At 59.8% G+C, this 27520-nt stretch overlaps 1 protein-coding gene across 2 annotated transcripts in view; it reads right to left on the bottom strand.

The window, feature by feature from the left end:
• Positions 1-21488, bottom strand: part of RPH3A (rabphilin 3A) — a 60867-nt gene extending 39379 nt beyond the window's left edge. The window contains exon 1 of one of the 2 annotated variants that reach the window (XM_068911105.1): positions 21250-21488. In XM_068911105.1, the coding sequence (XP_068767206.1) occupies positions 21250-21473 (224 nt within the window). In that variant the 5' untranslated portion in view covers positions 21474-21488. Of the gene's footprint in view, positions 1-2301; positions 2321-21249 lie in introns of those variants that run through there. The other variant, XM_068911106.1, reaches the window with a different exon arrangement.
• Between the last annotated feature and the right edge of the window lie 6032 nt (positions 21489-27520).

Genomic DNA, 27520 nt, shown 5'->3' with positions numbered 1-27520 from the left:
GGCATCCTACCCGCTCAGACCCGCAGCTCTTTGCTGAGACCGCCCGGAGCGATTAATTAATTATTATCGCTAATTGGCAACAACTGCAGTGACATTGTCTCCGAGAAGAATACCTGTCTGTCAGGAGGAGGCGGGTGCTCGGCCGAGGCCGCCAGGAAGGCGGGGAGGGGGACTCGGCAAAGAGCCCCGCCAGGCTCGGCAGTTCCCAGGGAAAGGCCCTCAAAAGTTAGGCGCAGAAAGAAACTCCGCACGCCTGGATCTGTAAATCTGCCCCATATCTTTGCTGAGCGATTCCCTTTTCAGTAAGGGGGAAGAGCTTAAACGGTCTTCGGATGCCAGCACGCACATACTCACCGCCAGAGGGGCAGCGGTGTCCAGCAAAGGGCTCTCGGGTTTCACCCCACTGAAAAGGGTACTTAGCAAAAGAAAAAAAAAAAAACACCACTATGCTTTTCTCCAAATTCAGCACGCTTCTCCACTTTCCTGGGGAGTTTTAAACAGGCAGCACAAAAAACAGGATTATGAAGGAGGACAAAGAGCAAAGCAGCCTGCTTGAGCGAGTGCAAAGCACGGGCGGGGGTGGGGGGCTTTGTACCCAACGGGGCTGCGCCTAACGGGGTCGGGAGCTCTGTTCAAAGCCAGCCTCGCTGCAAACGTGTCTCCCGACGGTGCACAGACACACGCGTGAACGCAAGTGAGGGGACACAGCTCCTGGCCATATTGCACCGAGGCCCCTCGGCACCTCTGCGGCCTGGGGGCTGCATCCCCCGGGGACGCCAGCCGGGACGAGAGCCCCTGGGCTCTCCCCTGCCGCTGCCGCCCGCGGTGCCAGCGCTGGGCACGGCCGCCGGGCCTCCTGCGGGCAGGGCCACGGCCACCCCGATCCCCCACGCGGGGCTCGGGCCCGCAGCTCTTCGCTCGCCCCAGGCTGATCCCCGCAGGAAGGGGGCTGAGCGCAGATCTCGTAACCAGCCCTTACAGCAAAAGCCAGCAGCTCGACAAATCCCTACCAGATGAACGATGCATCATCAAATAAACCCCAGTATCATAACATTAACAATATTTATTTTCAGGCTAAGCTACAGCTTGGGCTTTTGATAGCAGCAATTAAAGCAAATGGCTCATCTGTTATCCTCTTTGCATCCCAGGAGCCAACTCTCCATGTTTTGAAGCCTTTTATTATTATTATTATTTTTAAACAGCTGCCCAAGAAGCAGGGATCAGTCCGATCCACACACAGTTCTGGCAGCAATAGCATGGACCAAGCCCAAAGCAGAGCCAAGCTCAGCGCAGCCACCTCGCTTTGAGCTGTCGAGTAAGGTAGGGAAGCGTTAATTGCTCAAAGACTTTTTGCTGCTCTAGTTTATGCTTGTCTGAGATCAGGATTAATAAAAAGGCACAGGCAAGAAAGATAACCAGAGCCCCCTTTTCAAAATGACCTGGTCCTGCGCTGGGAACAAAAACATTACCAGGCTCAACCTACTTTCCGAGGCAGCTGGGTTTTGCCTACAGGAGGAACCAGATCACAACTCCAACTAGCCGTTAATGCCCTTTACAAGATTTCTTTGCTGATTTCTCAGGTCAGAGGCACCCGCTAAAACCCCGGGAGCAGCTCTGAGCTGGGAAGCGATGCCCCTTCCCCCTTCCGAGCCCCAAGGGGGAGCAGAAAACCCAGAGAGCATCTTTGCAGCCAGCGAAGGCGGCTCTGCGTCCCCAGCCGCCGCACGCTCGGGAACCGAGCGCAGCTCCCGGCGGTGCCATGACAGCTCTCGCTGCTCACGCTCCAGCGAAAGGGGCGAGAGAGGATTTCGGGGGGGGGGGGGGGTTAAATAGATAAATAATAATAATAATAAAAAGCCTAGCATGCTCAAAAGTTGCCTGCACATGGCCAAGTACAAAGCAAGCCACCGCGCACGACCAGAGCAGCCCTCGGTCGGCCCCAGCGTCCCCGGGCCCGAGCAGGGCTGGACCGGGCCGGGACCCCCGCGGCCGCCCCGACCCCTCGGCCCGCGGGGGAGCAGCTGCCGGGGCGGACGCGACCCAGCAGCGCTCTCGGGAAACTTTCCCTACGTGGCCGGCCGGCCGACCGGGGGGCTCCCGGCGTGCAGGGGAGGAAGGTGAAGAGGGAAAAGCTTCAAGCCCGGCTTCCTGCCAGGCTCGCAGCCACCCGCACCGCACCGCCCTGCCCTGCTCGGCGCCGGACCCCGCAGCTCCCCGCCGCCAGCGAGCCCAGCGCCGGGGCTGCTCCTGCTCCCGCTCCCCCGGGGCCGCCGCGATGCCCGGGGCCGGGCGCGCCCTTACCTGGCAGCGGGGCCGGAGCGGCGCCGCAGCGCTCCGCAGCGGCTGCCGGAGCCCGGCGCCCTCCCGCCCCGCGGCTCCGGCTCCGGCTCCGGCGGCGGCAGCGCGGCTCGAGGGGGCGGGCCGGGGGCGGGCGCCTCCCCGCCCCTGCGAGCGGGAGCCGCGCTGGGGGCTGCTGTCTGCCCCCCCCCCCCCGCCCCTCACGCCGGCCCCCAGCGCGGCGGCTCGCCGCAAGCCTTCCCCCGCACACGCCGGCACCCCCACCGCCGGGGGGGCTCGGGGCTCCCCGCCCGCGGACGCCCCTTTGCCCCGCGTCCCCTCCGCGCTGCTTAGCAGAAGACATCCCAAGGGACCCGCGTCTTTCCTGGGTGCCTAGCGCGGGGCTGGAGCGCACGTCGCCCTGCCGAGACCAGGCGAGTCCGTGCCGCTGGGCTCTCCCTGCTGCTGGCTCTTAAATTGGGAGGCGCCGGCCAACGCACCTTGGCAGGGCAGTTTCTCCCGGCTGTGTTTCCTTCCAGCTGCTTTCTTCCCCGAGGGTCCCGCAGGCCCCGAGCAAGGGGGTGCGCTCTGCTGCGTGTGCAAGCAGCCCTCTGCGCCAGGGGTCCCCGATGGCACGCGCCAATGCTGCAACACCCACACACGTGCATGCAGCATGCAGCGTGCTCCCCCGCGAGACGCGGCCAACCGGACACCCTCCTGCACCCCACACCTTGGGGTTCCCCGAGCAAGGACTGGCCTTGCCCACGTTAACCCTAAAGACCAACCTGAGCTACATGCACAAGGTGTCCTGGGAGGTGCTTGTTGTGCCCTTTAGCTCCCGGCACTCAGTCACACAGGGCCTGAGCAGCCCCGGAAAGACACAGAGGAAGCGAGGAACACACACTCTCTCTGGACCGAGCTCTGCGTGGATTAGTGCTGCGCACACCTTCCGAGGAGCAGCAGGTCCTGCTGGCAGAGACAATTACTGTAGAGAGCTATGAAAGCAGATGATTTAAAACACAGAGAACCATGTTCCACGACTTTATGAAACCAAAAAGGGCCAGGATCCAAAACTGCCCTAAGGCACCAGCTCCATTAGAAGTACAACCAAAGGCGACAGTATGATGGGCAACAGTATGATGAACGTAGGGGGTTCATCTACGTGGCGGCGCGAGGAGGTCACAGCCCACCTGGGCCTCGGTGAGAGCAGCCCTGCAGGTGCAGCAGGGCTCCCGGTACTTGGCCGAGGAGGGAATTAGGTGGATAACGCATTGAATGCTGCCCTGCTGCACTTCCGTTGCTCTTGCTGCCCGGACTGAGCCTGGCAGAGCTACCGCAGCAGGTCGCAGCTCCCTGCGGCACAAACCGTCCCAGGGATCAGAGCTGCCCTGGAGAACGTCAGCTTTGCCACCAGCCTTGGGGCTGTACGGAGGTTTCCCCTCTGTCCCAGACGAGGGGGAAGGTCCTGGACCCAAGGAGAAGACAACGGATATATCTCCTGCCTGGGGATCCAAGCTTGTTTTGTCTAATTCTTCATCGTCCCTGAAGTCTCCTCCCTCCCCATCTCCTGGCCGACGTCCCCAGGACACGGCCTGCTTTGCCCTCTGCTTTTTCTCTTGCCCACACTGGAGCGCTTCGACCCTCCCTCCCCTCCGCAGCGGGAAGCGGGCTCGGAGGGCAAAGTGACTCGGTTCACAGCCCGGAACGAGCTGGAGACGGGCCGAGAAGGAGCCTCGACCGCAACAACGGTTGAGCGCCAAGTTCCCCAGCTTCGTCGGCTCTGCTTTTCCCGCTCGTGACGTTTCAGCGGGGAACGGCAGCGCGAGCGGCTCCGAATGACTCTCGAGGAGCTCTCGGTCCCGCTGCTCCTGCACCGCCGGGCCAGGCGAACCGGCACGGAGGGGGCCGACACCGGCGCCGCCTGATGCCTCGGCCCCTGGGGGCTGCCGAGGCAATCGGAGCCGCTGGGAGAGACCGAAGGGAAAGGTGATAATACGAGGTAGGTAAAAGGAGATTCCTTGGCCGAAAAAAGGGTGGTGTGGGCAAACTCACCCACCGACGGCAGCGGCCTCGAGAGGGGTCGGAGGGTGATGTCTGAGTCAGGGCAGGAAAGGAAGTTTCTGATTGCTATGGCTGGATTTCACCATTTACCTGTGAACAGTTTTCAACCATTTGGAAGCAATTCTTTGAAGAAAATTCTACTTTTTTGCCTTTAAAAATAAATCCTTGGAGAGACAGAAGAGCAGAAGGATGGATCATCTTTCTGCCTTCAGTAAGGAAATTATTTTACAGTTCTCGGCTGAATCTTGATTGGCATCCATAAAAATGCTTGATGGACATTTTCTTCCGTCCAGGCTCAACTCTGTATTTTTATTTAGAGAAAGAACGCCTCCCTGACGCACAGCAGTTGGAGAGATGAGCACAGCACTTTAAAGTCGATACGTCTTGACACTCTCCGTGAAGATTAGGAAAAGAAAAACCATGTGCAGAAATTTGAAAATCAGACCTAAAACCCGCTTTCCGAAAAGCAAAGGAGCACCTGCAATTATGTGTTCGAACTACCCGGCGCTTTCGTTCCCCGGGACGCCAAGACAGCCTGTGTTCTAAAAATACACGAGCCAGCTTGATTCTTGTTGCGTTATAAATACATTTTGGCAGTCTGGCATCTCATACAGCAGATCAAAGCATGAGAGTTTTACTTTTTATTGCCTCTTCGGTTTATTTTTTCCGTTCTCAGGCGCTGTAATTGCCAAGGGTTCGTTATTTTCCACCTTATGACCCAACTGAGCATGCAGCAAAGCGCTCGCAGCTCGAGCCCAGCCCCGGCGCTGCCCGGAGGTTCGGGTGAAGCTTGTCGACGGCGCTCAGCCAGGGCACGACTCTGCTCCAACCTGGATGGACACGGCCAAGCGCCGAGGCAAAAATCCTGGAGGTTATTAGAGCAACGCAACGTTTCCCTCCTCTAGGTCAGCAAACGCAGGCTGGAAGCACCTGCGGGCACCATCGCCTGAAGCAAGCCTTGATGCTGCAGACAGCTAAGGTCTCGGGTGAGACTGATTTCAGCGGGGCTAATCGGGGAGTAAAATCAAGCGCTCGACTGCAGGCGGCCCCAGGCCTGGAACGGGCAGCGAAGCAGCCGCCGAGGCTGCAGGTCGGGGCCCTCAGGCGTCTCCCGTCCTCGGCCGCGAGGAGCCGCGACCCGGCGCCGTGCCCGGGCGGCTGCAGCTCGGCCGCACGTGCGCCGCCCCCCCGGCACCGTGCCCAGGCTGCCCGGCGGTGTTTTCCTGCTGAAAATACAGCCGTACCGGCAAGTTAAGGTACCGAAAGTGCAATGCCCACCGCGCGACGTGCCGCCGATGCGCTCCGAGGAGCTTCAGCTACGCGCCCTGAAAGCCGGCGGCGGCACGGCCGGTTTCGCGGTGCCGTGGCAGAGCTCTTCCCGCCACCGGCCCGCGCTCGCCTGAAGCCCAGCAGCGCTTGCCGGCCTGGAGCGAAACCATTAGTCGTAGACTCTCCCCAAAACACCTTACTGTGTTTAACTGCAAGTTCTGCAAATGCCAGGCGGCGGAGGGAATTGGAGAGCAGCCGGCGCGGGGCAGAGCGGAGGCGTCCGCGGCGGGACGGAGCCGAGCAGGGTCCCCGGGCACCCCGCTCTCGCGGGCCGGGACGATCGCCGACGGAGAAGGGGCTCGGAAAAATCCCCCTTGCCAGAGTCCCTGAGCAAAGAGGATGCAGCGCGGCCGGCCGGTCCCCCCCGTGCCTCCCTGGCGCTCGGCTGCCTTCAGACCCCAGCACGTTGCTGTCACCGGCCTGGGCTGCCTCCCCGCTCCGCTCCGGCGCCTCCGGAGCGCCCGCGGGCTTGGAGCAACGGCGCTGGCTGCAAAGGCAGCCCCGCAGGCAAAGCAACATGAGCGTTAGCTTTACGAGACATTTTCTCTTCAATGTTCCTAATTAGGATTAAAAGCGTTTCAGGGGACCGAATGGAAATGCCTAAACTCTCAGAGCGCGAGAGCTCAGGGATGAATAGCAGCAGCTGTAGCTCACTCGTTACCGGGGAAAACAGGCGACGCTGGCGCCAAGCCCTCCCCTTGCAGCTGCAAGCGCACACACGGTTGCAGCGGTTAAATTAAAATGATTGAGCTCAGCTCGGTGGCCCACGAGAGCGGTTTTTCTCGCTGAGAAGCGGGGCGGCTCGCTTCCCCCGGCCCGCCGCGTCCCCGTTGCGGTGGCCGTCGGCGCGGGCGGCCCCGCGCTCCGGCCAGCGGACCTGCGCGGGACCTGGCACCGTCCAGCCCTTTAGTTAACGCCTCGTCCCCGCTGCAGCCCGGCCTCCCGCTGGCACAGAAAACAGCGGGTCGGCCGCGGGCCGGAGGAGACAGGCGAGCCCCGCGCAAGGCAGCTCGGAGCCGGCAGCCGGGGCGCTGTGAACGCCTCCAAAAAGCGGCCGGTGGGAGGACGCACGAAAACGCAGAAGGCAGCTTCTCTCCTTATTAAATTCAGCGCCAGGTGGGACGCTGAATGCCCAGCGCCGGCCAGGGATCCCGCGCCGCCGCGCCGGCCCGTTGCCCTCCCCTGCCGCCGGCGGAGCCGCCCGGCCCGCCACCGCCGCCGCGGAGGGGCTTCGGCCACCCTGGGCAGACGGTGCAGAAGCCGAGAAACCTCCGTAACGACGTCCGAGAGAGGCGAGCGCGTCTTCTGAGGAGCGAGGCGAGGCGCCTTTCCAAGGAAACACGGGCTTTCGGCCGACTCCGCGAGGCAGGCGCGGGCACGGGAGGAGCTGGCATCCGCCGGAGAGCGAAACGGGGGCCGGCTCGCCCCGGCGGCTCTACCTGCGCCTTGGCTCCAGCAAGCTGCAAAGGCAGAGAGAGGCGTGCGGCGGCGCTCAGCGCCCCCGGGATGCTCTTCCTCAGAAGGAAAGCACCCGATTTCACTGCCGCCCGTTCGCCTTTGCCGCCGAGTCAGCGCGGCCGCGCCAAGGCTTAACGCCGTGGAGCAAACGGGCTGCCGAGTTGCGGAGGTAGCGCGCCGGCGTCAGCTCTCGCCCCAGCAGCCTCGCGGGCGGGCTGCGGCTGGGACGGACAGCCGCTGTCCCCCGGCCCCGTCTGGCGGGACGCCAGCAGCCCTGCCTGGCTCGGCGCCCCGCAGCCGGCTCTACCCGGCTCCGCTCTTAGCCGCCTCTTTAAGCCTGATTTATCGCCGCTGGAGGAGCGGTGAGTGAGGAGCGTCGCTCCTGCCGAGCTGCAGCCAGGGACGAAAAGAGAAGCGAAGAAAAGGAGCCAATGCAGAACAAGCCTCCAGCCCGGCTGCTCTGCTCTGTCTTCGCTGAAGCAGCCCCAAATGAGACAGGTAAGAGCGACGGCTGGGGAAAGAGGAGGAAAAGGCTTGGATGAGGTTGGTAAAGGACCGAAACCGGCGGCTCAGCCAGGGGAGCTCAGCATCCCGTCCCACCTGCTGCAGCCCAAGGGGAAACCCTCCTCGCCGGCCCCCGCGTCCTTCCGGCAGCCCCGCACGCGGGGTCCCAGCCCGCCGCCCCGGCAGCAGCGCGCAGCCTGATCCCGTCGCGTAGACGCGCCAGTCAGTTCATTACACACTTTTAATAAGATATGGGCTGGTTTTACATCCATTTTTCATTTCTGATAACGCTCCGTCCTACATAACTGCACGATTATCCTTGGCGAGGTGAGGGGAAGAATACATTTCCTAAAAGACGGCCTGCATTAATTTTTAAATAAGTGCCATAAAAGATTTAATCTCCGGCTCCTCTTTTGTTAATGGGATTAGTATAACTTATTTACTGATTTAATGAATCGGCGTATCTTCTACTTGGCTGAATGCAGCATTTCGGAAACTTGCTGGTTGTGAGTGAGCATGGTGGGGAGGGGGAGGAAGGAGCCTCGTCTCCCTCCCGGCCGTTGCACGTAGCGCCGGCTTGACTACGGCAGCGGCGGTACAGAGTGATAAAACCCGTTTTTGCTGCTGGCGACGCTTTTGACCGTCGGCCCGGACCCGCTTCGCCCGTGGGGAGCGCAGGGCGGCGCCTGCACCCAGGCTGCCTATGTAGGGCAGCGCGCGCGCCCGGCGGCAATGACGCCTGGCGCGGGGCAGCTTGGACTTCGCGCTCCCGTCTCCCTCCCAGCCGGCTTTCTAGGTCACCAGCCCACAACGGCGCATTAAAATAGAGCGGCTTCTCTGCGCCGTTTCCCGCGGCGGTGGGCTAGGGGCCGGGGCACCGCCGCTGCCTCGTGCCGGGACCTCGTGCAAACCACGTAATCCAGAGCAACGCCGAGCCGCAGGGCTCGGCCTGGGAGGCGCAGCCTGCGGCGGCGATCCTTGTTCGACCCGCGATAATTAACCGGCAGCAAACGCTGCCGCCGTCCGCAGGCGTCGGGGACGGCCTCCGGCGGAAAGGCAGGCTGCTCCGCTTCGAATTAAAAAAAAAAAAAAAACACGCCAGTCTTATCTTGTTCCCCGGCAGCTTCAAAACTGCATTTTCAGTTGCGTTACTGCCCCGAGGCCGCGGGTTTGCCCGGCGGAGCGGGATGCTCGTCCCTCCCCTGCTCCGGCCAGGGGAGTCCGGCCCGGCTTCGTCCCTTCGGCATGGCCGCGGGAGCCGCCCGCGAGACGTCGGGGTGCAAACCCGAAGCGCGGCGAGCGCCCGGGACGCCGCCGGGTCAACGAGACGCTGAACCGGGACGCTGGAAATCCCGAGGCTGCCTGCGACCCTGCAGCAGGCCATATGTGCGTTATCGGTATTTTCAACTCGAGGGAGTCAAACATTCGCACCGGGGCATCCCTCTCGCGCTCCACGCAGCGACGCAGGAGCGGCGGCCGGCGGGCAGGAAGAGCGGGAGCCCTGACGCTTAAACTTAACGCGGGGACCAAAACGTCTCTAAAATAGGCAGGGCGTGATCGTGAAAGAAAAAGAAAAATCAAATCCGTGCAATACACCACCAGCCTGCGAGAGTGGAGCGACTGCAGGAGCGCCCTGCCGGCGGCGCCTGCCCGGGCCGATCTCAGCGCGCCGGCGCCTCGCGGACCGAAGCAGCCGGCGATGCCGAGGCCCCGGGCTGAGCCCCTGCGCGCTCGCCGCACGTTTCGGGGAGACCTCGCGCCGCGTCCTACCTTCTCCCTCTGCCGGACGGCAGTTTGGGACGGCCGTAAGTCCCGCTGCCCCAAAGCCCCGTCCTCCCCACCGCAATTAAACCGCCGCGCGGGCCGGGACCTGCGAGCGCAGCTCGTTTAACAAGCCTCGAAATCAGCGTTGCCGTCGAGTCCTGTCCGAGCGACGGCGCGAGCGGGCAGCCGCCGCAAAGGGCTTGCGGTGCCAAGCTCCCCAGCGCGGCGCGATTCGCTGCCGCTGCTCCCGCGGGCAAAGCCCAAGCGGGACGGAGGCGGCGGCGGCCCCGAGCCGACTGCCCCGAAGCCACGAGCGACCGCCCGGAAGCGCAGGGAGGGCGCCAACAGCTGGGGTTTTTCCCAGCAAAGCCCGCAGGACGCGGGATGCTCGTTATTCAGGCCGCCGCGCCGCGGGCTAACGGTTTGCTTGCAGAAGTTAAAGCAGCCGCCGCGTTTCCCGCGCCGCTGGCACGCGGGCAGGTCGCTCAGCGGCTTCGGCGGGCTCCAACTCGCGAGCTGAGCATCCCCTTCGCGGGCAGAAGCGGGCCTTCCTCACAAGAAACCGTTTGCAGGGAACCTCGGGGCTCAGCCCGCGCCCCCGGGACACGCTACGGGTCCGGTCACTGCTGCCCTCGCTGCAGCCGGCGTGGGGAGGAGAACGGCCGTCCTCCTCAGCCCACCCAGGGCACCGGCCACGGAGCTAACGGCGCTAAGAGGAACCTGCCGAAATCCCCCCAGCGCTGCCCGGCCCAAGCTCCGGCCAAGGGTTACGCTTGGCACCGTGGCTGCTGCCGCCAACACCCGCTTCGGGCCCGCGGGGAGCGTCCCCGAGACGCGCCAGGGCTGGACGCTTTGATCTCTAGCGCTGCAGAGTCTTATCGCCGCTACTTAAAGAGAGGGGGAAAAAAACAAAACCCAACGGCTTTGATATTTTTGATACACGAACGCTCGGAGGAGACAGCAGGCTGAGGAACAGTCCCGAGTTGTTAACTCTGCATTCGTGTGCGCAGCTCTGTTAACCAGGATTAAAAAGGGCCCTAGTGAAAAACGCAAGGTTTATACTGAGCATCCTCGCCGGAGACACTCGTGCGATTTGTCTTCCAGGAGAAGCAGCAGAAGGGCAACGAAAGTCACCCAAAACAGACCAATAAATACAAGTTACCCATGGCCGGGCCAAGCGCGGTCAGCGGTAGCGGTAGCTCGCAGGCTCGCTAGGGAAGCGAAAGCGCTGCCGCGGGCTCGCGGCCCCGGCGAGGGGCAGCGGCGCCGAGGCGCTCCCTTTGGGCAGGCAGCCGGCGCGGCGGGACGGACGGACGGACGGACGGACGCGCCGGTCCCCTGCAATGTGCCGGTTCCCGCGCCTGCTGCTTGCAGAAACGGGGGTTAAAACTGCCTCTTCCCCCAGGAACGGACTGCAGCGACCTGGTTGGCAAGAGCGCTCCGGGCAGCCGCCTCCAAAGCCGCTGCGGGGGGCAGAGCGGGAATCCTGCTCGCGGCCGGAGGCGGCCGCCGCTTGGCCCCGACCGCGGCGGCCCCGGGCGGGAGGCGCCTTCTCCGCTTCGCGAAAGAGAGTTAAAAGCCTCGCTGAACGGGTCTGGGGCCCAGCGGCTCGGCGGCGTGCTGCATCCCTGCATCCCCGCCTCTGTGCGCGTCGCCAGCCCTGGACGGGGGGTCCCAGCGGGGGACGCGCGTCCCCCGAGGCCCTGGCCGAGCTTGCACGTGGCTGTCGGCAGGCTGCTCCGGCGGACGCCCCCGCGCGGACCCGGGCACGTTTTGTCGGGGCAGAGCGTTGCGGCGGAGCGGCGCCGGGAGGCGGCAGGGCCCGAGCGCCTCGACCGCACGCGGCGGCTGCTGCCGGCACGACCGAATCCGTCACTTTTGGCTGCGTCGTTATGCGCCTTTGCAGCGAAATAAATTAGACGTGCCGAACCCCGACCAGAAAACAGCGAGTCGGCCCTGCGCCGCGGGACAAAACAGCTCGCGGCAGGTCGGGACGCAGCTCCCAGCTAGCAGCAGGCTCCGGGCGCCGAACCGGGGACCGGCCGCACTCCTGCCCGGTGCTCTGCTCTCTCCCCCCGCCGCGCAGTTCGCCCCCTTCTCTGGATATCTTTGTGCCCTTCTGTTTCTCCAACTTCCAGCCCAGGGTAGAAAGAGCGGCCAGGGAAACTTTCCGTATGCGCTGGCTGGGGAAAGCCCAGATGCTGCCGGCGGGGAGAAGCGTCCCCCCAGCAGATCCGCGGGTGGGGGCTCAGCCCCGAGAAAGCCACGCGGCTCCCGGAGCCACCTGGGGTGATGCTTGCGGCACCGGGCGCGCGCCGGCTCCCGTGAGACAGCGGCTGCTCCGGCGGGGAGCTGGTCTGGATAAAAGCTACCCGCTAGAAAAAAATTGGGGGGAAAAAAAAAAAAATTAGGGGGGAAAAAAAAGAAGCAATAGGGCACGTGATTGTCTGATCGGAGCAAAGCTGCTTCCGCAAATCCAGCTCGCGTGGGCTCGGGGGGGCGAGGGGTGTCAGCAAGCTGCCGCCCGGCCGCGCCGCCCCGAGCGCTCTCTCGTCATCCCCCTTCCCTCCGGCTGCCGCCGCGAGAAAAGCCGGTGACAGGGCTGGCACCTTCCCCGACCGCCCGAGCCGTTGCTGCAGCCTCGTCTGTTCCCGGGGCTGCAAACCCCGACACGGAGCCTTCTCTGCTTCCCGCTGCTTGGCGGCGCTTTCGGCTGCCGGCGGTGCAGCGTTTGCAAACGTGCCCTGGGTTCATCTGCTGCAGAGTCCGCCGTTGGGATTAAAAATACAGGAGTTCGGGAGGCGTGGGAAAGGGCAGTTTTGGAGCAGCCTCTGGGAGCGGCAGCGCGCCCGCCCGCGGCCCCCTTTCCCCCCGGCAGCGCTTCCCGAGCCCACGTTTCGCTCTCCGGATCAAACTCGTTCCTGCTCACGGGGTCGGTCGGCTCCGGCTCTTCCCCGGCCGGTGCCGAGCGCCGACGCTGCGTCTCTCCGCTTCCTCCCGTGTTTCCCACCCTCCCGGCAGCCTGGCTGTGCCCGGCGGCCCCGGCGCGGCTCCCCCGGCGGATTCGCCCCCCTCCGCTGAGGGGTGTTTCGGGGGGGGTTCTCTAGTGTCTAATACGGACTGTGCTCCTCTGCCAACAGCTCTCGATGGAAGCGCTTTTCCCTCCGCTTGCGTGTGCCAAGCTTGCAGGAACCTAATTACCCTCCGCAGCCGGTAAGGCTGCGTCGACGTGTGGGCTGTGAGCGGCCGGACGCCCAGCTGCGCAGCACGTTTCGATCAGAAGACGGGACCCTCCTCAGGGTCTCATCGTGAAACCAAAAGCCAGCCCTCGGGTGCCAGGCAAATTAGGCACGGGAGACAAGCGCGCGTGCGCCCCGCCAGCGAGGGAGAGCTTCCTCCTCCATCCCCGCGTACGCCCATCTCCATCCTCCATCCCCGCGTTCCTCTACGGCACGGGTACCAGGCCGAGCACGAACCATCGCCGCGTCGGCCGAGGGATTAACGAAGGCGCCGGCGCCGGCTGAGATTCAGCCCTTCCTTTGCGTTACTCTCGGGGCAGGACAAGGGGGCGGCAGGCGCGGACCCCTCTCCGGGACGGGGTGACGGCAAAAATCCTGCCCGGCTGCCCCCCTCCGGCCGGCGGCGCGCGGGCAAGAGCCCCGCCGTCGCCGTGCTCTTCCTGACTGCCGACCAACCCCCATCGGCATTTGCATGCAGGTTTTTTTAATTGCTACATTAAAGAAAACAGCAGGCGCTATTAACTTAATAGAGGGGAAATCTAGCTGGAACGAAAACAATACGCCGAGCAGTTAAGAAGATGAAATTTAGGACTAAGTGCTCTTCCATTTCTAAACGGCCAGGACAAACACAACGTGAACAGCCCCCATCGAGTCAGCCAGAGGCAGGAGCTTCATAAGGGAAATCGGTGGCTCCGCTTTTCTAATCAGAGCTGACGGGAAGGAGCCAGAGGAGACGGGGACGCTGCAGGGCGGATAACGACCGCGGCGCGCCGGTCTGCGGGGCGGCTGCCCAGCCGGCTCTGCTCCCCGGAGCCGGCACGCACCGGGGCGCTCGGGGATGGAGCCGCGGGAGGGACAAAGCGGCGAGCGCGGGGGCCCAGGGCGGCGCGAGCGACGACGCTCGAGCGAGGCCTCCGCTCGCGCCGCAGAGCCGGAAGCAAGAGCGGAGCATCCTCCGCCGCGCCAAAACCCTCGGCTCCTCCGGTTATCGGGGCGGCAAAGCAGCTGTAACGCTGCCCCCGTCGCTCAGCCGGCGCCCGCTCCTTAGGGCGCCCGCGCCAGGCCGAGGCAACGCCACTTCCGCCCACGGAGCTGCTCCTCGTTCATGTTGGCGTGATTGATGCTCTGGCTCGTTAGGTTTTAATGCACCGCTTCAAGAGGTTGTTTAAAATGCATTGAAGCTTCCCCACTCGGAAGGATTTAAGGCAAAAAAAAAAAAAAAAAGGGCGTTTGCGGAGCTGCAAGGGGAGCAGAAGGCCCATCTGTTTCCATCTGCTCGGCGGCGCGGGAGCCGGGCGGTAGTAAACCAGGACGCGGCGACGCAGCGACCCCTCCACGGGCGGCGCCGGCGCTGCTCTCCCGCGGCCGAGGAGGAGCCGGAGCGAAGCCCTGGGGGGACGGAGCGCGCGGCGGGACGGGCACCGGGGCCGCCGGCTGCAACGCAGGAGGCGAGCAGAGGCCGCGGGGCTGCTGGGCGGCACGGCGAGGGCTGCAGCGCCTGCGCAGCCCCCGGCTGCCTCCGTGCTCGCCAAGAGCCTTTTCGCAGCGAAAGGGGGACGGAAAGAGATGCTCTAAGGTTTCGAATGAACTCTCAGAAATAAGCTCCGGTGCAGTCAAAACATCTCGCTGTGTTTTCTTTCCGCGCCGCTGCTTTTGGCGTTTATCCTTTCGGACGCTTCACTGCGACAAAACCCTCGCCGGCCGCTCCGTGTGCGTAACTTTTCCCCTCTTTTACCACCGGTTCCCAGCGACTGCAGAAACGCGCTCCAGAAGCTGCTCAGAACAAGGAGCGGGAAAGAAGGGGCCAGCAGGTGGGACAGGCATTGCGGTCAGCGGGAGAGGGGAAAGCGAGCCGGGTGCTTCTGCTGTTCGCCCTTTTATTATTATTATATTAAACATACAGTCCCGCACGTGCTCCCAGCCGTTTTGTCCGGAAGCACCAGCGCCGAGCAGCTGCCGCGCTGCGCCGGGGCTGAGCTCGCCGCCGGCAGCAGGCGCCGTTACTTATTGCCGCCGCGACCCGAGGACGAGGACGAGGACGAGGACGATCCCTCCCTGACCATGGAGGCCAGGTGGAGCCGGCTGCCTTCAGACAAGGGGCGACGGGGAGCAGGGCAGCTCGGTCCCTGCGCGGTCGGGCACCGGCGCTTGCTCGGAGCGCCCAGCATCCCGCCGGCACGTTCGTTCCGGACACCCCCTTCGTCAAAACTGCAGCTAACGATAGTCTCCAGCAGCCAGAAGCATCTGGCGTTTCCCAGAGCAGCAAAGCCAGGCTCCGGGAGGCCTCCTGCCCCGGTGCCGGCAGCCCCGTCCGCACCCGCATCCCTGCCCGGACGCGAGGAAACCCTGAGAAAAGCAGTCTGCGCCAAAAAGAGCACAGCGTTTCCTCTCCCCTCTCTTCCTAATGCCAAAAGGAGAGAGAAACTGGGAGGGGAACGAGCCAAGTGCGGCATCTCGGAGCAAATCCCTTTGAAAGCGCATTTAAAACTCTCCGAGCACGGTTTAAGAAACACAGCACGTTCTCTCAAAAGAGATGGTCTTCCCCCTACCCCCAATAAAACGATCTACTAGCCACCTAAAAAACAAACAAAAAACCCCCAAAACAGCCAAAAAAACTCCCAAAAACAAAAAAAGACAAAAAGATCCAGAAAACAAAACAAAAAATAAAAATCAAACTGAGCAGTGGCTAGCAGCTCAATTAGAAAGTGAACAAAAGCCACGAGAGAAAGAGAAGATGTCCATAAGAAATCTATGGTCACCTGTCAGATATTAAAAAAAAAAAAACAAGTAATAGTGCCAGTCCAGTAACTCCCAAAAATAATGCAGAAATGAAGTTTATTTTATATGGAAGAAAGACTTAGATGGTGTATTGATATGATAGTATGACAAAACATTTCATAATGCAGCACCAACTAAAAGAAACTAATAAACAGAGACCATTAACACCAAACTTTTTACAAATCAGCCGAATCTGCAGCAACTGAATCCGAGTTTAGAAAAAGCTGGCCAAGGAGTTCGTTCTAGTTTATTATTTTTTACTTTTATTAAGTCTTGGAAGACCAGAGAGATCTTAGGAAAGTAGAGGAAAATTAACAATACCCCTTTGTTTTAAAAAAGAAAAAAAAAGTACATTAAACCAGTCCACGTTGTTTTTAGACTTGGTGGTCTGACACTGGCGCCAGGCAAAGCAGCGGGATAGCTGCAGCAGGACTCGGCTGATAAAGCAGCGCAGTTTAATTCGGGCCAAAAACCAGGTTTCATTAAACCAACCTGATCTTCGCTAGGAGAGCCTAAAATGAGTTTCCAGGTGCGACAGGGCATCGGATTCAGCCGGGGACCCCCGGACGGCAAAACCCAACGGCCAAAGCCAGCCCAGGCTCCTGGGGGACCCGAGAGCAGCCGGGCTCCGAGGGTCCCCAGCAGCTTCTCTGCACAGCGTTCGTCCTGAAAGATTTGCCGCCGGGCCGAGGGCGCAGGAGTCACCGAGCCCCATCACCGCACCGGGGCCAACTTCCACCCGACCCGAACCGCAGGCGTTACTAAACCTCCTTCGCTTTGCATAGGCGGAGGTTGGTTCTCCGACGGCCGCGAGGCTCTGGGAGGTGGGGGAGACCCTTCCCTCGAGCTGCAGACGCCGAGGCCCCTGCCCAAGCTACGGACCCACCAAAGCCCCCAACCGTCACTGGTGCAGGCGGAAAACGTCCTTGCTCTGGTGACTGGCTGTAGCTGCAAGGTGCCTCCGGCACACGTGCTACCCTTTGCTCCCCTCCAAAAGCATGCCCAGAGGAAGGACGTGCCGAAATCAGGAGACACCCACCCTACGCCTTGCTCGCTGGCAGCCTGCCACCTCTTTCCCCTTGCAAAGTCTCTTTAACAACCTTCACCGGGGAGAGGAAAGTCAGCGCTCGCCTTCGTGCGCGAGAAGCAGGCGGCAGCCCTCGGCCGTGGGAGGGGCTGACTTTGGGGTGAAAACCAGCAGGATAGGGACAAGAGCACGGCCAGACCCCCTCCAAAGCTCTGGGAGGGGGGCACAAGAAGCCTTCCCAAGAGCCCCGGGCTAAAAACCACCAGCGGTTCAGCCTCCAGGTCGGGGGCCAAGCGCAGGAGCTGCCAGGAGGACGCCGAGGATGCTCCACGGCTCCCGAAAGCTCAGCCGGTGCCTTTGACTTTGGGGCGCGGGAGCCGCCCCCGCTCGGCGGGACCGAAGATCCCCTTCGCGGATCGAGATCCCCTCCACCCGCCCCGAGGCCGGAGGGCGATGCTCGCCGCGGAGGAATAAGCAGCCCACGAGCTGCAGCCCGAAGCTGCCTCCCTCCTACCTGCTCGGGAGCAAACCCGCTGCCGGTAACAAATTTGCAACGGGCCGAACCGCTACGGCCGCATCCAGCCGGCCGCGAAACGCCCGCCGTTCCCGCAGCTCAAGGCGGCGCCCGCGTTTGATTTCAGAGCCCACGGGAAAGGGGCTCCCAAGGGGCTCTCCAAAGGGGAGCCCAAGAGAAAGGGGAACGGAGCCATTAGAGACTCCGTTAAACTGGACGGGAACAACCTCAGGAGGAATCACACTCGTTTCCCCGCTCTTCTTTCCGGAGGCAGCAGTTAACTCAAACGGGGGGGAAACGCTGCTGGCTCCGGTTCGTTTTCCTTGCAGCTGGAAAACGAGACGAACCCGAGGGCTGACGCTGAAGGACGCGCTGCCGCGCGCTCTCACTGCAGCGAAGCCGCGAATGGGTTATTCGTGTCTCCTCCACAGATTTACCGCTGCGTCTACAGGCACCGCTTTCATTCGAGGGATGCTCCAGGAGAGAACTGGACTTGAGCGCTGCGGTCCAGCGAGTCCGAGAGGGAAGGCTGCGGCGGAGGAGCAAACGCCAGAAACCGGCTGCGAGAGGGAGCGGAGGAGCTGCGCTCCCGGCCGTGCGACATCCCAGCACCCAGGGCACCGCCTGGCTTTCCTCCGGCATGCTCTATTAATCTGTGCAATTAATTAGCCATTCACCAATTACATTTTCAACATCATTTTAGCTTAACTGAAGTGGAGGGGGGAGTTTTGCTGGGGGGGGGGGGGGGGGGGGAAGAAAGAAAAGTGGGAGAACATGCAAAGCCCTAATGCCTGGAACGATTGAAGCCAGCTCGGAAATAGGCCCTTAGAAGAACACGAATCTGTAGTCAGCTCAGATCAAACCTCTCTCTCTTCTCTAACTAAAAAACAGAAATAATCACAGCATCATTGCAAAGTCAATAACTGCGACAGTCGAGAAATATTTCCACTTGCTCCACAACCATTCATCCCTGCCCAGAGGGAGCTGGGATTACTCTCCAGTAAAAGAAAAAGCATTTTGTCCTCATCTTTCCTTCCAGGGAGGAACCTGATGCGCCATCAAGAGACCGTAAGGAGGCAGATTAAGAGCAGTTGTCTTCCCAACCGGGTGAATTTGCAGATGCCTGATCGTGAGCGCATTCGCCGCTGGGCGAAACGCGTTTTACCTATAACCCCCCCCCCTGCAAGCAGAGGCCCCTCTCTCGCCCCTCGTGGGGAGCCAACGGGAGCGGGAGCGCTGCCCCATTCCCCGGCGCGGGAACGGGAAGGGGCCCGCGGGCGCCGGGACGGGGCCGCCTCCGCCGCGGCGCTCCCCGGCCGCCCCGGGCCCCTCCGTCCGCGCAGGGGAGCGATTTTCACGAACGCTGCGCAGGTGGGACGGGGAGACGGGCCGCGGCCGGAAACTTTCAGAGCGGCTCTGAAAGCTTCGCGCAAACCGCTTTGGGGCAGAAGCCCCCTTTAACCGAAGGCGTCCTGCGGAAGCCGCTGAGATGGCGCCCAGGGGCCGCGGCAGGACCTGCGCTCCGGGTCCCGGGGCCAGGGCAGCTCGGCGCCTTGGCACCTTCGGCACCCCGCTGGAGGCGCGTGCCCAGCAGGCTATTCGTGATCTCGGGCATCCGTGCTCAGGGTCCATCGTCCCGGATGAAACCCGAACCCACGTCGCGGCTCGCGCGCAGCAGGGTCCCACCGCTCTCCCGGAGGGGAGGAAAGGGCCGTGCACCAGCCACCAGCGCTGGACACGATGTGTTTTTCCCCCCGGTGCAGGACAAAAAGCAAAACTGAAATCCCCAGAGAGGAGCTTGCGAAGGGACCGCGGAGGGACAACGTCTCCACTCCCCACCTGCCTCCCGGCTCCCGCGCGCCCGGCGGCGGCGGATCCCACCAGGATCCTTGCGGAGGGCTGCTGAAAAGTCAGATGATTAATGCCTGTTCCCCCAAACGGGGAGGGTTAATTACTGTGATCAAAAATATCCTCAGGGAAAAATGTTACACCACATATTACCAATTAACCCAGAAATCTAAACATCACAATTGCTGCAATTAATAGGATCCCACACCCACGCTAATTAGCAGCCTGCACGAGGCAGACGCGCCGGGAGAGGGGGCTCCCCGGCAGGGAGACGGGGGCTGCGGGTCCGCTGGAGCGGCCGGGAGGGACCGACCGGCACACGGCAGCATCCAGCATCGCGGCCGCCTCCGGAGCCCCACCGCAGCGCCCTATTGCAAGGGTCCCCTCCCCAAGGGTTTCCCATCTGGGATCATGCCAAAATTTAAGTGGGAAGGGGCCTCCGGAGGTCCCAAATCCTGATTTTAAAGCTAGAGCAGGGCTTGCTCAACTTTGTTGCTTTGCACGAAGTTCATTACATCTGCAGCAGGCCAGAGCATGCATCACGCGTGTCCCCGGACAGGCTGCTCCGCAGCACTGGAATTGCACGAGCCTTAAACCGGGGAGGAGCTGATTCTCTTCCAAAGCCCAGCACAATCTTCCCCAGGTATCGCGGGCTTCAGCTCCCACCGTGCACACGCAGAGGCTTTCGACGGGCGCAACGAGGGCACCAGGGCCTGGGGCACAGCTCTGGGCATCGAGGGCGACGCATCTGCTCCATTTCCTCGGTGGCAGAATTTGCACCGTCTCCTTGCTTCGTGACTGCTTAAAGCAGCCAAATAGCGAGTGAGGCTGGAAAAAACATTCGGGGGGGGGGGGGGAATAAAAAGCTCTCATCCGGAGCTCTGCCCGAGGGGATAACCTGCTAGCTCCAAATTGATTTCCCCATTAAGGTCAGCATGCAGCGTCCCACCGCCTGCCTCCGAATCGCTGCCACTCTCGTTGCGTCTGAACGCCGCTAACCGGATGGTTACGCTTTGCAACTGGGGTGTTTCGCACCGCCGCTCGCTGCGGTCGTGCATGCTGCGAGAAACTCTTCCGAGGGGAGCAACACAGCGGCCTTCGGGGCTGAGAAGCCGCTCGTTTCGGCCAAGAGCGAGTCCGAGGGACCTGCCCCGCCGGACTGGGGCAGGACACAGCCTGCGCCTCGGTTTCCCTCACCACACGACAGGGACCCCTCTGCCCCCTTCGGATACCGAAACCGGCTCTTACTGGGGTTCCCCGACAGCCCGGGCAGGAGGGAGCAACCCCCATTAATGTGCATTCCTGCGACACAGGCACAGCTCAAACACAGCCACCGCGCCGCGTGCCTGTCAGAAGGCAAAGCCTTCTCCTCTCCTGCTGGCAGGTTTCAAGCGGATGGGAGGATCCTGCCCTCTCACTGGCGCTGCTAAAACGTTTTCGCTTTGTGCTAACTTTCCTCGGAAGAGGAGGAAGGAGCTCCTCTGCACAGGACAAATCACCCCGCTAGCAGCAGCTTTGCTTTTTAAATAACCTGTTGGTCCTTATTCCAAGCATGCAAATTCAAACACCGAGAGCCAGCCAACGCAACATAATGGATGTGATGTCAAGAAAAATTAAATCAAATGTCAAGATAAAATTTCAGGGGGAACATACTTTTACGATTCATAATGCCAACCAATTATACCCTTGACAGGCTTGAGCGTCCGTATTTTATCATGCCCAGCAGCCTGGAAATGGAGTTGTGCAAATTGGTTAATAAAAAGATCCTTTAACAAACTCTGTGAAGATGGTAACGACTGCCAGGATACACTTCATTTTTCAGCACCAGATGACAAAAAAAGAAAGCCTGGCCCTCAGCACGTGCCCGAGCCGAGCTATTCCCACGGGGAAGCAGCTGTGCCGGGAAGGCGCTCGGCGCGTTTCGCTCTGCCACGCGCCGCCTGCCCGAGATCCCCTTCCCTCCAACACGGGCAGCGCCCGGCCGGCCAAAAACACGGCGGACCTTTTCATTTTCAACAGCTGACGTGCTTCAGCGCTATTTGCTTTGGGCGCTGAAACGTAAAACTGAGGTTACATTTCCATCAGAAATATGAATTAATTAAATATCGCAGCCAGGTACAAAACCACTGCCCTTGCTGCTGACTGCCCCCGCAGTTACACCAGCGGCCGACGAAGCGCCGCTAACGCGTCCTTTCGGGCCCAGATTTACGTTGTTTATACGCCGCGTTCGCCGTTGTCGTCTAACCATCCCGGAGAGCCGAGCAGGCTGCGAGGAGGAGCGGTTTTCTAGCGCGGCAGCTGTAGGCATCAGCCTGATCTGAAGCCACCACTGATACGGACCCAGAAGCGATGGATCGCAGCAGAAAGCCTTCCCGTTAGACCACGAGCCAGGACAAGGCAAAACACCAAAGGTAGAGGAGGTTGGACACACAAAATACAACATTACGTACCAGGCAGCATGCAGGACTAACGAAATCAAGCCATCAGACCCCAATGAAAACTTCAGCGCTAGTGTTCGAATCTCTGGCACAACCACATGGAGAAGGAAAGGAGATTTTCTCCTGGGCGTTCTCAGCAGTTCGCAGACTCGCCCCCAACACAGACAAGTGTCAGGAAGGAAAAAGCTTCCTACACTGGAAATATCTGTCATATGTGGAAGTGTTTGCAAGATCATGGCTTAAAGCGTAATCGCATAAAGGTGTTATTTTATAGGACCTACAAAGTGCTTCTTACTTCCACGTCTAAAAATGCAAAAAAGGAAGGAGATAGTTGCATCATTGCCAAAAAAAAACACTGAGGCATTTGCATGAGCAACTGCTACACAAACTAAAGTTGATTAAAAACCTCAGCCTTCCCTCTCGCTGCTGCCTGTCGCAGATGTTTGTCCAACAGAAGGAAAAGCCTGGAGAGAAAAACAACAGCGGAATTTTTTTGGCTCAGAAAGAGGGTATTTGGACCAATGGAGGAAAGAAAAGTTGCGCTTATTAAACCGAAGCGGCATTTATCACTTGGACATGCATCAGGGGCTCTTCCCTGAACGGCTTCTAAAAAAACCCAACGGGTGCTCAGGGACTCGCTCCGAGCGGCGGCGACGGAGCACGGAGCCAGCCACCGCCGCGGCACCAGCTCCGAGCTCGGAGCGGCGCCAGGGCCGGGCCGCGCCGCCGGGCAGCGGGAGCAGTCCCAGGGGACGCGCAAACGCCTGCCCGCCGGCCAGAGCAGCCGGGGGCCGAGGCCTCCCGGCAGACCACAGCTGGCTGGACTCGCCTGGCCCTTGTTTGAGTTACATAGACCTTTTCTCAATGAGCACGCTACATGTTTGCATGCCAGAGGGGGGGAAAAAAAAACAAAACAACACACCAAACTGCCACCAGCCTGGTCCCTGAGAAAGCAGTTTCCGATGCCTTCCATGCCTGCTAATAAAATACAATTCCTGGCTGGTCCAGGATCGTTTCAGAGAGACATTTAATTGGCTCTTGTTACAGCAGCTCTCGAGCCCCCTGCTAGGACGGGATGTGCAATGACAGAGCCGGCAGCTGCTGCTGCTCCGCTTCGAAGAGCCGCGGGGTCGGGGCCGGCAGTGCGGAGCCGAGCACTCAGCTGCCACCGGGCTGCGGGGTCTCCGGTCGGCCCCCTGCAGCTCCCTTCCCAGCACTCCAGTCCTAGCGCGGGGGCGCTGGCGCTTTGCAACGCGCAGCGCCCGCGGGACGAAGCCTGCCCGGCTGCGTGCGACGTCCCATCCGCCAACGGGCAAAACCAAACGATGCAGAGGGCCAGCCCTCCTCAAACCTCAGCCTTGCAGGATGGATGGGCTTCGCCCTTAGCAGCAACTTACTCAAACTGCTGTGGAAGAGGCTCAGACCCTTAGAGGGAGATTTAAAACCCAGGAGTAGCGAATTACTTCCAAATCAGCCGTCCTTGCACGGCTCAAACGAAGGCAGTTGCACTTCCCTCCCCGAGCCCACGAGGGATGGCCGAGCCACGTCGCCGAGAGCCAGAGCCGTCTGCTCCGAGCCTCGGCCCGCCGAAGGGGAAGCAGAGCCCGACGGCAGCGGCAGCGCTCCCTGCTCTCGCCCGCGTGCCGCAGGGACCCGGACGGGGCCCGGAGCCCCCTTCCAGCCTCTCACTTCCGAGAGGGACTTCCCACCCAGACTGTTTCTCCAAAAGAGACACCACGCCGAGGCGCCGCAGGAGTGAGTTCACGCCTCCCAAACAGAGCAGCATCGCATCCCTCTTTTCCCTAGGGCAAGGCAACCGAGCCTAAAAAGCCCCGCTCGGCACCAGGACAGCTAATCCACGCTGGCGCCTTAGGGGCACAAAGTGGCTTGCTTTGCTGGTGGCAACAGCGGAGCCGAGTGTCCCTCCTGCAGGGACGGAGCCCAGCCGGGCTCCCTGCGGCGGCGCGGCCGCCTCTCCGCTCTCGGGCGCGTGCCGGGCCGCCCGCACCGGGCTGCCTGGAGCAAGGGCAGGCGGAGAGCCCGGTGCCAGCAGGAAACGGCCAAAAAGGCCGGGGGATGCAGCTGAGCTATGGGTATCTGCAGACCTCCAGGGACGCTCCTGGCCCCGCCGATCCCTGCGATCCCAACGTCGGGGCACCGTGCAGCCACGACTGCCCCAGGGGGTCACTCGCAGCCCCTGCGGAGGGGCCCGACCCCGGCTTTCCCCCGCCGCAGCGCAGCCGGGCGCCAAGGCCCGCCGAGGGCTCTGCTAAGGCAGGCTTGAACAGGACCGTTGACGCTCTCCTGCCACCACGTTACGCAGCATCTGAACGGCCTTAAAATAACTTCCCTCGTTCCTTATGCACGATTAAGCTTCCCCCTGAAAGCGTGCGTGCGTGTGCACGCATGTGTGCATACACGCGCGCTCCCCAGCACGCCCAGCACCGCAGGCAGCCGCCCGCTCGTTATGTTTTAAATAAAGCATTTTTAAAATCGCTCGGAATTTAGCAACGATTGCCATGGATACCAATCACTGAAATCCCTCCGTTACTAAGGCAACACTTTTCCCATCTTGCCTATTTATCCTGGAACTGACACATCATTTATCGTGAGTGATGGGAAGAGAATCTGAAAGCAACCTTCCCGAAGCGCACGGAAGCCTGCAAACGCTTAGTGAGGAAATAACTATTAATAGAAATAAAACAGAGATAGCATGTATTATCCCCAGACTCATGCTACACTGGCTACCTTTTGTGCCTGCACATCACTGCTGAACACCGAGGACAACACGGACACAACAGTCTCCAGATAAAGCCTCGTGGGCTGAAAAGCCAGTGGCGTTCAATAAGGCTGAGCAACAAAAAGCAAGTGCCCATGCTCCAAGCTTTGGCCCGTTTGGCACACCAATAATTAACACCAGAGCCCAGAAGAGCCAGACTTTCCGCCGCAGAGGGGCAGAGCTACCTTTTCCCTCCAGCAAAGGGGCTTTCGGGGCGCGAGCTCTGCAGTCTCGCCAGGTGAAGCGCACGCGTCCGTCTCGTGCTCGGTACTTACGGTTCCCACTGGGGCAGTATTTGAGAGGCCAGAGAGCTCCACGGTGTTTATTTTCACAATATACCCTGACAAGTCAGCACGGTCTATTACTCCCCGCATCTCAGAGGGTCAAAACCAGAGAACCCGGCGCCTACCGGCGAACGCGTTCAGCTCAGCCCAGCGCCCCAAAGCACGGAGGGGCCGAACGGGTTCGGCACAGAGACAAAGGCTGCCACAGCCAAGCTACGCGAGCGCCTCTTCGCTCCAGGCGCTCACGCTCCAGCAATCAGCCCGTTTGCAGCACGGACGGGAACAAAGCCTCACCTTGCTGCTCCTGACCCCGTGCCACAGTCCTGAGCACGCTGCCTGTCAGAAACACTTAGTGACAGGCCAAAGGCAGGGCAGCAAGCCTCGCAGAAGGAATCCCACCACCACCAAGGCTCTTGTCTCAAGTCCCTTCATGAAACAGAAAAAAGGATCCAAGCCCCTGGGAGGAACAGCCTTGCACTCAAAACGTTCAGCCCTCCTTTGATCCTCCGAGCCTCAGGTTTGCTTAAGACAGTGGTGCTGACTGAGGGCAAGCCTAGGTAGCGGGCAAGACAAGGGCTCCCCCCTACTCTTTTATTTGCCAAGCTGCGTTACCCATTAAGCCCTCCCTATTCAGTTACTGCATAATCCATCCAAAAGAGCTTCATGCTTTTGAGGGCAAGACAAAGCAAACTGGAACGGGACCCTGATCATCTACATAGAAGTATTTATTTGGGAAGGACAGAGGCAGAGACTGTCATACCTAATCATGCAAACAACACTTACCTGTTCTTTAGGATCACAACAGGCTGCCTCTATCCTTTGGTGAGGCCAGTTTTCATCAACAGCAGGTCTCGCGTATTTGGGAGAGCAGCTTCATACCTCTCCTGCCCCTCACAAGGGCGTCACTATCCAGATGGAGTCCACTCAGCAACCCATGCCTGAGAAGAGCAACCTGAGTACCAGAGTCTGCTGCTTTTCCCCCAGCAGCTAAGTTACATAGGAACACAACTTTGCAACCGAACTCAGCCTTTTGATTGATTCAACTGAATTTTAAGAACAGATCGTCCAGACACTGATATTACCATGCAGATCTAAGCCTGGGAAACACACCAAAACCAACAGAAATTCAGCACATCCACTGATGATTTGTACAATTATGAACTGCTATGAATCAACACGTTAACTTTTAGACAGACCTTTGTGCAAGAACTCTTAAGAGACTGATTTCAAATTTCATACAACATTTAGTCAAATCTCTTTATTATAGGACAACAGTAGTCACAGCATTGCATAAATGACAAGGCTGAAGAGAAGGGAAGAGAAAGTTAGTTCAGGACACCCGGAACAACAGTGCCAAGAAATCCAACTTGGATGCTCTGCAAGTACTGCATATTCCTGAGGTCATGAACCATGAGAAATGTGAATTGACTGCAATGTACAAAAAGGTCATTAATTACAATAACACAAGTCATTGCAGACACCTGTGCTTAACATAAGGCCTCCAAGAGATCAAAGGAGCACAAGCAGAGAGCAAACTGGTACAACCTACAGCATCGCAATGCAGATAAGTGAACATAGAAACTCACATCCTGACGGTTTGGGGGGGGAGGGGGGGCCACGAACAGGACACGGATTTGCAAAGCATAGCACGTGTGTGACTAAGTCCCAGAGAGGTTTAGTGTTTACACAAAAGCCTACACAAAAGATATCCCAATTACAACAGCTCTCTGCTACGCTAAATTAGCACAGTGCTAGGAGTATGATCAGCCACTGCCAAAGGATGCCAGAAGCAGCAGGAAAGCTGCAGGAAAACGTGTCATCTTGTTACAGGCTCAGAAAAGCTGAGTGGTGCATACATCTTCCTGTAAAATAGAAGATATGTTTCAGAAGTCATCTAACCTAATCACTAACTGCATTGGAGTCTGTACTAAGAATAAGCCAGCCAAAATTTCAACAAAGAGCAGAGATGACCTTAACCGAAACCAACCATCTCGGTTTGTATGAATATCCGCTACCGTCAGAGTGCTGTGAGCCACCTCCAAAGAGGAGAAACATCAGGACTTTCTTCCTGTTTCATAATAATTTTACGACTAAGGCTGGCTTCATTTCACTAGAACACTTGAAAGCTTTGGGACAAGGACAGTTGCACAGACTGCAGCACAAACACCTAGATCCCTGCATGGGAGCAATTTTTGTTTGACAAAACACACTAGCAGACAGCATGCCTTGGCAGCACAGGCATACCAGCCATAAGGTCTGCACTTGGACAGCACAGACTAAGCAACAAAATACTATTAGAAGAGCATCCAGTTAAGGAGAGATTTAAACCTAAAATAGACCAAGTATGATCCAGCCCAGAGAACAGGTAGAGAATTATATTTGTAGAAGTGTCTAGCTCCAAGTGCTACAGAGTCAGAAATGTTGATAGCTTTTGAAGCATGGTAGCAGCAGCTGGCAAAAAGGAGCCCAGCGTGCAACAGAGCTCCTTTACAAAGCACCAGTTCCTCTTTTGTGTCACTGCATGGTGCTGGCATAAAAAGATCTCTGGGAACAGCAGAGTCCAAAAGACAAATGGTGCAAGAGATGAAGGAGCTGGGAGAAAGGAACAGCAGGAGTGAGTGCAACAGCTTCCTTCTCCCCTTGCCCCTGGAAGGGTATGCTTCTAGACTTTGATTTGGATAAAGCAGAGCTGCCCTTCCTTTCCCCATTTAAAAGGGCTAAATTATACATTAACATTAGAAAAAAGCAGCTTATTTCCCTCCCCCCCCCTCCCCAGTTTTAAGGATGTTCCACCCCAAGCTCAAAGACCAACAAAGAACCAGTGAGGGTCAGTTATCTGGAGGTGAAGCAGGAAAGAGAATGCAGGAGGTAGCATGGACACCCGAGCACTGCAGCCACGCACACCGGGACTCCCAGACCACCACCACCGGCAGCTACCTAGAGAGGCAGTACCTGGACAGAATGGAGAACCTTGCCACAGGGCATCCAGCTGGCAGCAGGAGCAAAGTTAAAAGCTGGTATGCATCGTATCTAATAAGAGTCAGTGGAGCAAAACTCTTAAGAAGGACAGCTGTTCTCTCCAACAGCATCTCATCCTGCAGGGGCTCAACAGAACTACAACTCCTAAGCACTAGGATCTAGACTTGAAGGTTGGTGCCCGTAAAACACCACCATTTTTTTCTGGCGGGAAGCTAAGAAACAGAGTAACTGACAAACCACC

The sequence above is a fragment of the Struthio camelus genome, chromosome 17 (assembly GCF_040807025.1).
Source record: "Struthio camelus isolate bStrCam1 chromosome 17, bStrCam1.hap1, whole genome shotgun sequence".
Classification (NCBI taxonomy): domain Eukaryota; kingdom Metazoa; phylum Chordata; class Aves; order Struthioniformes; family Struthionidae; genus Struthio; species Struthio camelus.
This window is presented reverse-complemented; position numbering and strand designations above follow the sequence as displayed.